The 11,707-nt window shown below is 38.7% G+C and overlaps 1 protein-coding gene across 2 annotated transcripts in view; it reads left to right on the top strand.

Moving 5' to 3' along the window:
• The window catches only part of ALDH7A1 (aldehyde dehydrogenase 7 family member A1), a 59,660-nt gene extending 56,144 nt beyond the window's left edge, over window positions 1–3,516 (top strand). For both annotated transcript variants that reach the window (XM_049873484.1, XM_049873489.1), the window contains exon 18: window positions 283–3,516. In XM_049873484.1, the coding sequence (XP_049729441.1) occupies window positions 283–337 (55 nt within the window). In that variant the 3' untranslated portion in view covers window positions 338–3,516. The remainder of the gene's footprint in view (window positions 1–282) is intronic.
• The last annotated feature ends 8,191 nt before the right edge of the window (window positions 3,517–11,707 follow it).

Below are 11,707 nucleotides of genomic sequence, written 5' to 3' on the forward strand. Positions count from 1 at the left end.
TACAAGCTATTGAGAGATATAAAGAGAAAAGTTACGGCCTGCATAATTTTATGCCCTGCTCGAAGAAAACTATGAATAATCTGTGTTTCTCTCCCTCTCTTTTTTGAATAAAATGATACATACTAATATTGTTTTGTATTCTGATTTTTTTTTTTCTTCACTAATTTGCAACTTGAACATCTTACCTTGTTAATATATACAGATCTATTATCTTTTTTAATGGAATGGAAATATTCTGGATGTACTATCATTTATTTAATTTTGTTCATTTTTTTCCTCTAGTACCATCAACTACAGCAAGGACCTTCCTCTGGCCCAAGGAATCAAGTTTCAGTAAAGCTGTTTTGGATTCACATTACTTCAAGACGTTCAGGCATTCCTGCAGTTCTTCTGAAGAAGACAAGAAAAATTAATATGTACCCTGAGTAAATGCATCATTTTGAATATGTCAGTGGTAATCCTTTATGCCACTGAGGCCCTGACTAAATCAAGAGACTCATTTTGGAAAAAGAAATAAAGTTGGCGTAACAGTGTATTTAGTAAAAAAAAAAAAAGGATTGTATGGATTTTTATATCATTAGTTATTGTTGTTCATGCTTGGTAGAGGGTCAGTGAAAAAGGAAGACCCTCAACAAGAAGGATTCACGTAGTGGCTGCAACAATGGGCTCAAACGTAACAACTATTATGAAGGTGGTGCAGGACCAGGCAGTGTTTTGTTCTGTTGTACTTAGGGTTGCTGTGAGTTGGAACTGACTCAATGGCACCCAACAACAACAACATTGTTGTTCATGGGTTTTAAAAAGTTTGTGACTATTTTATAATTAGAAGAAATTATACATGCCACGATAGGAGTTTGGAAAAATATAGAACAAAGAATAGAGAAGAAAATAGAAGTCTCAGTAGAAGCAGGAACATCTCCTGAGCAAGTAAAGGATTCTTGTGGTGATTATTGATTCACGTTACCCTTCTCTGGCTTATATTAGAAAGGGTGTAATGAAAAGGAGCTAGCTGTAGCCCTTATATGCAGAGGACCATAGTGCAAGGTCCATGGGGAATGGTTTGTTATATCTAAAGTGACTAAGCATATTTATCCTCAGCAATGGGTTCTCTTACCCATGATGACTCGTGTCACCATGGCAGAGACTTGCAGGGTAGATGCAGATTTCGCCCCTGCCCTAGAACTTGCCACCTGCCTGGGACTGAGCCAGAAACTGTCTATACAAAATTCTAATGGGCACCTGGATTTCTTTTTTTTTATATATATTTAGATCATTTTCTTTACTCTTAGGTTTCTGCAGTTGCCCTTGGATTTGTTCTCAGAGAATAACTACAGTGTGCGGCAGCATGTGCTTGCAGTGACTTGGGGAAAGTTCACTCACTGTTTGTTCAGAGTCTCACTCCTTATTGAGAAGCTGCACAGGAGCCTTTGGGCTGGCCAGGGCCCCTTGTCAAGCCCACACTGGCTCATGGCATGCTCCTTTCTTCCCGGCACTCTGCTTCCCCTTGCTGGGTGGCAGCCTTCACCCCTTCTCCTCCAGGCTGGACCAGGGCAGAGGCCTTTGAGGAAGGTGATGTTTGTAGACTACTTCATGTATCAGGGTGTACAAAGAGGTTTGGATAACTGGCAAAGAGTTTGGGGTTGAATTACAACACAGAAAAGCAAGCAAATGAAAAACAAGATGATCCTAACACAGGTTAAGGATAGGTGAAAGGCGGACTCCTTTTCTGTAATGGAAAATCAATAATACCTAAAATTGTAATAGCAAGAAATAACAACATAGGCTTATCAGTAAGATAGGGCAATAAATCCCAAAATAGTCATTGCCTCTGGAGGAGGGCAAGCTGGGGGGACTCAGAGATGAGAGATTGTTTTCTATAATAAGCCTTATAGAACTGATTGAGAACGTATAAAACCAAGAGAATGTATAAAAATGACAACAAAAGAAAATGATGTTGGAGAATCACATACTTGAAGTCCTACATTTCCAGCCACCTTCCCTTATCCCAAGGAGCCCTCGTGATGAAGTAGTTAAAGTGATTGACTACTAATACAAAGGTAGGTGATTTAGAACCACCGGCAGCTCCGCGGAAGAAAGATGTGGCAGCCTGCTTCCATAATTTACAACCTTGGAAACCCTGTGGGGTTGCTATGAGTTGGAATCGACTCAATGGCAGTGGGTTTTTGGTGGCCCCTGATTCCCCCTCCCCAGCCCATATGCACATACTTGCTTTCTCCCCCATTGCTGATCTAGGGACTACTTATAAAATAATCCTATTGAAAGCCAAATTTTCCTCCACATTTTAAAGTTCAAAATAGGCGATTCTGTATTAAGCTATAGATGTTGTTGTTAGGTGCCATCGAGTTGGTTCCGACACATAGCGAGCCTAGGCACAACAGAACGAAACACTGCCCGGTCCCGCACCATCCCTGCTTCTTTAAATAACCAGTTTAAGAAAATCCTGCAATTTGAGCATTAACTTTTTTAGATCACAATGTAAAGCAGTCTAGCCTTGTTTTATTTAGTGACTATAATATATCTGCAGAAAGTAAGGCCCCAATTAAAACCTTTTTAGGATTCATGGAAATAATTGGCCAGTTTTAATTTTTTTGTGCAATTCTACAAATTGTTATGGATTGAATTGTGTTCCCCCAGAATGCGTGTCAACTTGGCTAGGCCAGGATTCCCAGTATTGTGTGGCTGTCCTCCATTTTGTGATCTGATGTAATTTTCCTATGTGTTGTAAATCCTACCTCAATGATGTTAATGAGGCAGGATTAGAGGCAGTTATGTTAATGAAGCAGGACACAATCTACAGTATTAGGTTGTATCTTGAGTCAATCTCTTTTGAGATATAAAAGACAAGCAAGCAGGGAGGAGGGGACCTCATTTCCACCAAGCAAGAAGAGCCAGGAATGGAGTGCCTGCTTAGGACCTGGGGCCCCTGCTCTGAGAAGCTCCTAGACCAGTGAAGATTGATGACAAGGACTTTCCCCCAGAACTGAAAGAGAAAGCCTTTGCCTGGAACTGGCACCCTGAATTTGGACTTCTAGCCTCCTAAACTTTTTGTTGTGTGTAAACTGAGATAATTTTTATTTGTTAAAGCCACCCACTTGTATTTCTGTTATAGCAGCATTAGATAACTAAGTATTTTTGATTGAAATGTTCTCTTACGTTCTGTTTTTCACATACTGTTTTTAAACAGATGTTCCAAAACACAACTGGCAGTATTTAATTTTTAAATTTATAATTTCTCCCCAGTTAGATATTTAAGGAGGCTCTACATCTTCCGTTATATCTGCTAAACCCATGGCATTATGGCCACTTTGGGGTAATATCTCTCGTATGCTGGTTAAAGGGGGTAACCGAAAGCTCTAGTCTTAGATATAGAAGTCAGGTAAAACTGATTCTAAAAGCTTTCTTCAAAACTAATTCATAATTTTTATATACATGTGTTTCTAGCAAAAATAAGGACCGTTTTTTGGCTCATAATGTTTATAAAAAATTCTGCCTTTAGATTGTTCCTGTTTGTTCTTTTTTACTGACTTAACACGTAAAAGTTGTTTATTTTTAACCCCAAAAGCTAGAATGTGCATCTTATTTTTAACCCCAAAAATGAACATGTGTATTTGTGTGTTATTTCTTGGCTGTATTTTAAGGTGTTAGGAGTCTTGCATTGCTGATTACTAGTTATTATTGAGCACGTGGGGACTGTTCCTGCCTGCCTTCTAAATTCGATATTCTAGCCACTACTGCTAACAAGTGCGCACAAGGAACTTCTTAACATGCTAGCTACCATCAATGCTGTGAATACTGACTCTCCCTGTACTCCTTCCCCCTAAATAAAGTTTTCTGGAGAGGGCTCAGGAGCCAGGGAGTTTTCTGGTTCTGGTAGCACCTCTGGCTTCCTCTGTGGAAGGCAGACTCTTCTAATGAAGACTTCACGCAATGGAGACGGGCAGTTTTCTCAAAGGGAATTGGAATACTCTCATGAAGATGGATTGGATCCTCAACAGTCAGATAATGACAGATTCCAACAACATGTGTGTGCCTCTTGAGGCTTAGCACAAATGTCACCTGTCTCCTAAGCTCTTTATTTTTCTTTTCTTGAAGCGTATTTTTAAAAATAAAATTTTATATACTTGTACACTTTTAGAAATTCAAATAGGGCTAGAATGCTTACAATAAAATTCATAACTCATGCTCCTTTCTACTCCGTTGTTGTTGTTGTTGGGTGATGTTGAGTCAGTTCCAACTCATAGCGACCCTGTGCACGACAAAACACTTCCTGGTCCTGTACCGTCCTTACAATAGTTATGTTTGGGCCCATTGTTGCAGCACTGTGTCAATCTATCTCCTTGAGGGTCTTCCTCTTTTTTGTTCACCCTCTTCTTTACCAAGGGTGATATCCTTCTCAGGTACTGATCCCACCTGATAACATGTCCAAATTATGTGAGATGAAGTTTCGCCATCCTCGCTTCTAAGGAGCATTCTGGCTGTACTTCCGAGACAGTTGTTCCTTCTTCTGGCAGTCCATGGTATATTCAATATTCTTCTTAAACACCGTAAAGAAGGCACAAATTGTTCTTCAGTCTTCTTTATTCATTGTCCAGCTTTCGGACCCATATGGGGCAATTGAAAATAGCATGGCTTGGGTCAGGAACACTTGAATCCTTAAAATGACGTCTTTGCTTTGCAACACCTGAAAGAGGTCTTTTCCAGTGGATTTGCCCAATGCAACGTGTTGTTTGATTTCTTGACTGCTGCTTTCATGGACGTTGACTGTGAATCCAAGTAAAATGAAATCCTTGACAACTTCAATCTTTTCTCTTTTTATCATGATATTGCTTATTGGTCCAGTTGTGAGGATTTTTCTTTATGTGAGGTGTAATTCATACTGAAGGCTGTGGTCTTTGATCTTCATCAGTAAGTGCTTCAAGTCCTCTTTGCTTTCTGCAAGCAGGGTTGTGTCATGCATATCACAGATTGTTAATGAATCTTCCTCCAGTCCTGATGCTGCATTCTTCATATAGTCCAGTTTCTCGGATTATTTGCTCAGCATACAGATTGAATAGGTATGGTGAAAGGATACAACCCTGATGCACACCTTTCCTGATTTTAAACCACAGAGTATACCCTTGTTCTGTTCCATACGAGCACAATTAAGTGTTCTGGAATTCTCATTCTTCAAAATATTATCCATAATTTATTATGATCCACACAGTCGAATGCCTTTGCATAGTCAATAAAACACAGGTAAACATCCTTCTGGTGTTCTCCGCTTTTAGCCAAGTGCATCTTGGACTTCTTTCTTTCTTGAGCATATGCTACTTGCTGAAATGGTTGAACATGGACCAATTATTTTTGGTACAGTGACTGTGTATTCCTTTCGTCTTCTTTGGTGCTTCTTTGCCATTCAGTATTTTGCCCATAGAATCCTTCAACATTGCAACTTGAAGCTTGAATTTTTTCTTCAGTTCTTTCAGCTTGAGAAATGCTGAGCATGTTCTTCCCTTCTGGTTTTCTAACTCCAGGTCTTTGCACATTTTATTATAATACTTTACTTTGTCTTCTTTAGCCACCCTTTGAAATATTCTGTTTAGCTATTTTACTTCACTGTTTCTCCCATTTGGTTTAGTTACTCTATGTTCAAGAGCAAGTTTTAGAGTCTCTTCTGACATCCTTTTTGGTCCTTTTTTTCATTACTGTTTTTTCAGTGACCTTTTGCTTTCTTCATGTATGATGTTCTTGATGTCATCTCACAACTCGTCTAGTCTTTGGTCCGTAGTATGCAAGGCATCAAATTTGTCCTAGAGAGATGGACTCTAAATTCAGGTGGGATATACTAAAGGTCATACTTCGGCTCTCAGGGTCTTGTTTTAAGTTTCTTCAGCTTCCAGTTGAACTTGCAAATGAGCAATTCATGGTCTGTTTTGCAGTCAGCCCCTGGTCTTGATCTGACTGATGATATTGAGCTTTTCCATTATCTTTTTGCCCAGATATAGTCGATTTGATTCCTGTATGTTCTATCTGGTGAGGCCCATGTGCATAGTCACTATTTATGTTGTTGAAAAAATGTATTTGTAATGAAGAAATCTTTGGTGTTGCAAAATCCTAAGATGTGATCTCCAGCATCATTTCTATCACCAAGGCCACATTTTCCAACTACCAGTCCTTCTTCTTTGTTTCCAACTTTCCTATTACAATCACCAGTAGTTATCAATGCATCTTTGTTGCACGTTTGATCAATTTCAGACTGAAGAAGTTGGTAGAAATCATCAATTTCTTCACTTTGGCATTAGTGGTTGGTGAGAAAATTTGAATAATAGTTGTGTTAACTGGTCTTCCTTGCTGGTGTATGGATATTGTCCCATCCCTGACAGCATTGTACTTCAGGATAGATCTTGAGATGTCTGTCAGTTTGTCATACTGTGGTGGGTTGTGTATTGCTGTGATGCTGGAAGCTATGACAGAAGTATTTCACATACCAGCAGAGCCACTCATGGTAGACAAGTTTCTGTGGAGCTTCTAGACTAAGACAGACTTTGGAAGAAGGACCTGGCAATCTACTTCTAAAAAAATTGTCTAGTGAATACCTTATGAATAGCAGAAGAACACTGTCTGGTATAGTGCCCGAAGATGAGCCCTTCAGGTTGGAACCCAGTGCCATCAAAATATGACTGGGGAAGAGCTGCTTTCTCAAAGTAGGGTTGACCTTAATGAGGTGGATAGATTAAAGCTCTTGGGGCCTTTATTTGCTGATGTAGCACAACTCAAAATGAGAAGAAACAGCTGCAAAATACATTAATAACCAGAACATGGAATGTATGAAGTATGAATCTAGAAAAACTGTAAGTCACCAAAAATGAAATGGAACACATAAAGATCGATATCCTAGACATTAGTGAGCTGAAATGGACTGGTATTGGCCATTTTTGAATCAGACAATCATATAGTCTACTATGCTGGGAATGACAAATTGAGGAGGATTGGTATTGCATTCATGGTCGAAAAGAACATTTCAAGAACTATCCAGATGTATAATGCTGTCAGTGATAGGATAATGTTCATTTCTACTCTACCCTAACCCTAATTCTCACTTACCAGAGCAAACACTCTCACCTTTCCTACTGTTTATCTTGGTTTTTACCTTAATTATATCTAAATGATAAGCTTATACTTTTATTTCTCAGTTCATCAATTAAGGTATTGTCTGTTGAATTCTTGATGTGGTAGTGAGGATTAACTTTCTCATTACCACTTTTCCAACATAAATCTCTTCCCTCCATTTCTGCAGTCTGTTACTATCACAGCTTTTGGTTAAATCTATATTCAGTGTTTAATTATTGTGACTATGAAAAAAAAAAACCTAAACCAAATACTGTTAAAAATTATGCTTATTTTCTTGTCCAATTCTTTAGTTTTCCTGGAGTTAATAGTTGCCTTTTTATTACCTAATTTTCTTTCTATCTATCACTAATTATTTCCAAATGTTTGAATTGTCTTTATCACATGCCTATCAATAATATTTTCCTGTAACTCAGGTATCATTTCCAGTTTATTGGTATGTTTGTTTGCTTTCCCTGTAACCCTCTCTCCAAGCGCCTTTTGTCTATGCTTCAGTTGACTGGCTGCTCTCTAGGGCTATTGTACAAGTGTCACCCTTGGACTTCCCTTTGCTGTTCTTCTATGTTAGAGCCTCTTGTTTTCTAGATGCACATTTTCTTCTTTCTTGCTTTATAGTCTTATTTGCTGATGCACAAATTCCACAAGTGTCTGAGAATGGTTGTTTTGGAGGTAAGTAAAAAAAAAAAAAATCTTTCCTATCTAAGGGAAAGGTCTTTATTCCTACATTGATTGCAATACTGGATATAGAATTCTCAATTTAAAATGTTGAGACAGTTTTCCCTCCCTCTTTGGAAGGGCCTACAAACGTTTTGTGGTGTTGACATTTTAGTCTTTAATTCAATTGGAATTTCCTTGAAGTCCCTGGTCCCTGAGTGGCACAATGGCTAAGCAGGCGAAGATTTGAACCCATCCAGAGGTGCCTAGGAAAACAGGCCTGGCAATCTGCTTCCAAAATATCAGAGCCTTGTAAACCTTATGCAGGTCAATTGTACTCTGAAACACATGGGGTCGCCAAGAGTCAGAATCAACGGCAATGGATTATGGCTACATCTGGCTGAGATTTGGATATTATCAAACCGTCTTCATGGTGTTGTCCTTTAGGTGTCACTGTTGGTCTGAGCAAACATCTCAGTTTGTCAAGGAAGTGAGTTGTGTAGACTTTTTGGTATCTAGGAGGTTACCATGGAAGAGTTTTTGCTTTCAACAGATGTGCTAAGCTCATTGCCCCACTTCCTGGAGCAGCTTTACATTCCAGGACTGTTGGTCTACACAGACCACCTGAGCTTTTCTTGATTACTCTTTTTGAGTAAAACTTAAGCCCCAAATGTCAAAGAGAAAAAAGCAGTGTTTGGCTACAATTGCAGATTAATATTTACTTTTCTTTTAAATTAAGAAGGGTAATTAACTTGTTTTAATTTCCATTCTTTTCCCATCCCCCTCAGTGAGCATATGTGTGTGGTTACTCCACTGCGAACAATTCCAGGGGACAAATTATTTGTTGTACTTAACACACGATGCTCACTATGTTTCAGGCACTTTTCAAAGCACTTAAACACAAACCAGTTGCAATCAACTCCAACTCCTGAAGACCCCATGTGTGTCAGAGTAGAACTGTGCTCTTTAGGGTTTTCAATGGCTGATTTTTTAGAAGTAGATCTCCAGGCCTTTCTTCTGAGGTGCCTCTGGATAGGAATATAAACCCATTTAATTCTCATAACAACCCTAGAGGTAGGTACTGTTATTAATCCTCATTTTATTAATGAGGAAGCTGACGTACAGAGGTTAACTAACTTGCTGAAGACACACAGTTGATAAGCGATGGGCTATTTGAACCCAGCCATCTGGTTTCAGAATTAGTGTTCTGTGAATGTAGATTGTGCCCCCTGAAAATGTGAAGCTCTTACTCGCCCTCCTTCCCTGCCTGCCTCCCTCTTTTAATTGCACATCCTTCCTTCCTCCTTTTCTATTTTTTTGAAATTTGAAATAATCAAACTTCAAAGTTGCAAGTACTGTACAAATAATCCCCAACCCCCGCACCATTTGAGAAATGTTACCGACCTGATGGTTCATTACCCCAAAATACTTTCATGTGTATTTCCCATAAATAAGAATGTTTTCCTACATAATCACAATTCAACCAATGAAATCAGGAAATTCACATTGACATATTGTTGCTGTTAGGTGCTGAAAGTAGGTTCCGAATCATAGAGACCCTATGTACAACAGAATGAAACACTGCCCCGTCCTGTGCCATCCTTACAATTGTTGCTATGTTTGAGCCCATTGCTGCAGCCACTGTGTGAATCTATCTCATTGAGGGTCTTCCTCTTTTTCCCTGACCCTCTACCATGATGTCCTTCTCCAGGGACTGGTACTTCCTGATAACACGTCCAAGGTATGTGACATAAAGTCTCACCATCCTTGCTTCTAAGGAGCATTCTGGCTGTACTTCTTCCAAGGCAGATTTGTTCATTCTTTTGGCAGTTCGTAGTATATTCGATATTCTTAGCCAACACCATAATTCAAAGGCATCAATTCTTCAGTTTTTCTTATTCGTTGTTCAGCTTTCGAGTGCATATGGGGCGATTGAAAATACCATAGCTTGGGTCAGGCGCACTTTAGTCCCTAAAGTGATGTCTTTGCTTTTTAACACTTTAAAGAGGTCTCTTGCAGCAGATTTGCGCAATGCAATGCATTGTTTGATTTCTTGACTGCTGCTTCCCTGGGCGTGATTATGGAGCCAGGTAAAATGAAATCCTTGACAACTTCAATCTTACCTCCGTGTATCCTGATGCTGCTAATTGGTTCAGTTGTGAGGACTTTTGTTTTATGTTGAGGTGTAAATCATACTGAAGTTTGTAGTCTTTGATATTCATCAGCAAGTGCTTCAAGTCCTCTTCACTTTCAGCAAGCAATGTTGTGTCATCTGCATAAGGCAGTTGTTAATGAACCTTCCTCCAATCCTGATACCTCATTATTCTTTATATAGTTCATCTTCTCGTATTATATGCTGAACATACAGATTGAATAGGTACAGTAAAAGGTTACAACTCTGACACACACCTTTTCTGACTTTAAACCACGTAGTATCCCCTTTTTCTGTCTGAACTACTGCCTCTTGGTCTACGTACAGGTTGCTCATGAGCACAATTAAGTGTTCTAAAATTCTCATTCTTCACAATGTTATCCATAATTTGTTATGATGCACACAGTTGAGTACCTTTGCATAGTCGATAAAACACAGATAAACATCTTTCTGGTATTCTTTACTTTCAGCCAAGATCCATCTGACATCAGCAATGATATCCCTCGTTCCATGTACTCTTCTGAATCCAGCTTGAATTTCTTGATCATATGCTACTTGCTGAAATGATTGGATGTCAACCAATTCTTTTTGGGATGCTTCCTGCACTGTTCAATACTTTGCCCATAGAATCCTTCAACATTGCAACTCAAGGTTTGAATTTTTTCTTCAGTTCTTTCAGCTTGAGAAAGGCTGAGTGTGTTCTTTCCTTTTGGTTTCTAACTCCAGGTCTTTGTACAATTCATTGTAATACTTTACTTTGTCTTCTTGACCTGTGCTTTCAAATCTTCTGTTCAGCTCTTTTATTTTATCATTTTTTTCCATTAGCTTTAGCTGCTCTACTTTCAAGAGCAAGCTTCAGAGTCTTTTCTGATGTCCATTTTGGTCTTTCCTTTCTTTACTATCTTTTTTTGATCTTTTACTTTCTTCATGTATAATGTTCTTTTTTTAATTTTTTTCTTGTTTTAATGTGAAAACAGTGGTTTAAGGATGTTTACGTGCCAAAGTATTAGGCATTATGTAGTACCAATTCTGATGTAGCCATGAGAATTATATATATATATCAGAATATATATATTAAAAAAAAAACAAATATTACAGCATATATAAATGACAATTGGTGGCGCAGTACATGCTTTTTCAAAACTGCTGTAAAACAACTATTGTGAAACATGTATGATGTTCTTCACATCATCTCACTACTTGTCTGGTCTTTGGTTATTAGTACTCAATGTGTCAAATCCATTCTTGAGATGGTCTCCAAATTCAGGTAGGATATACTCATGGTCATACTTTGGCTTTCATGGACTTGTTTTAATTTTCTTCAGGTTTAACTTGAGCTGGTTGTTGTTAGGTGCCATTAAGTCAATTTTCAACTCATAGTAAACCATATGTGACAGAGTAGCGCTGCCCCATAGAGTTTTCTATGGTGTCCTCTATAGCAAAAGGATCTACATTGTCATGTCTCTTTAGTCTCCCTTAGTCTGGAACATTTCCTCCCTCTTTCCTTGACTTTTGAAATTCCAGGCCACTTATTTTGTAGAATGTCCCTCAGCTTGATGTTTCCTCATGATGAGATTTATGTTAAGCATATCTGACAGTCCTATCTCATGTTGTAGAGGAAAAAGACCCCAGACTCAAATTTAATCAGAAGAGATTTTTATTAAGCCGAGACAAAGACAGTCATTGCAATGAAGGATCTGGCAGCATGCACTGGGCACAACAGACTAGCAGAATCCGCTGAGTCACACTGCGGGAGTCTCTAACATACTATTA

The sequence above is a fragment of the Elephas maximus genome, chromosome 2 (assembly GCF_024166365.1).
Source record: "Elephas maximus indicus isolate mEleMax1 chromosome 2, mEleMax1 primary haplotype, whole genome shotgun sequence".
Taxonomy (NCBI): domain Eukaryota; kingdom Metazoa; phylum Chordata; class Mammalia; order Proboscidea; family Elephantidae; genus Elephas; species Elephas maximus.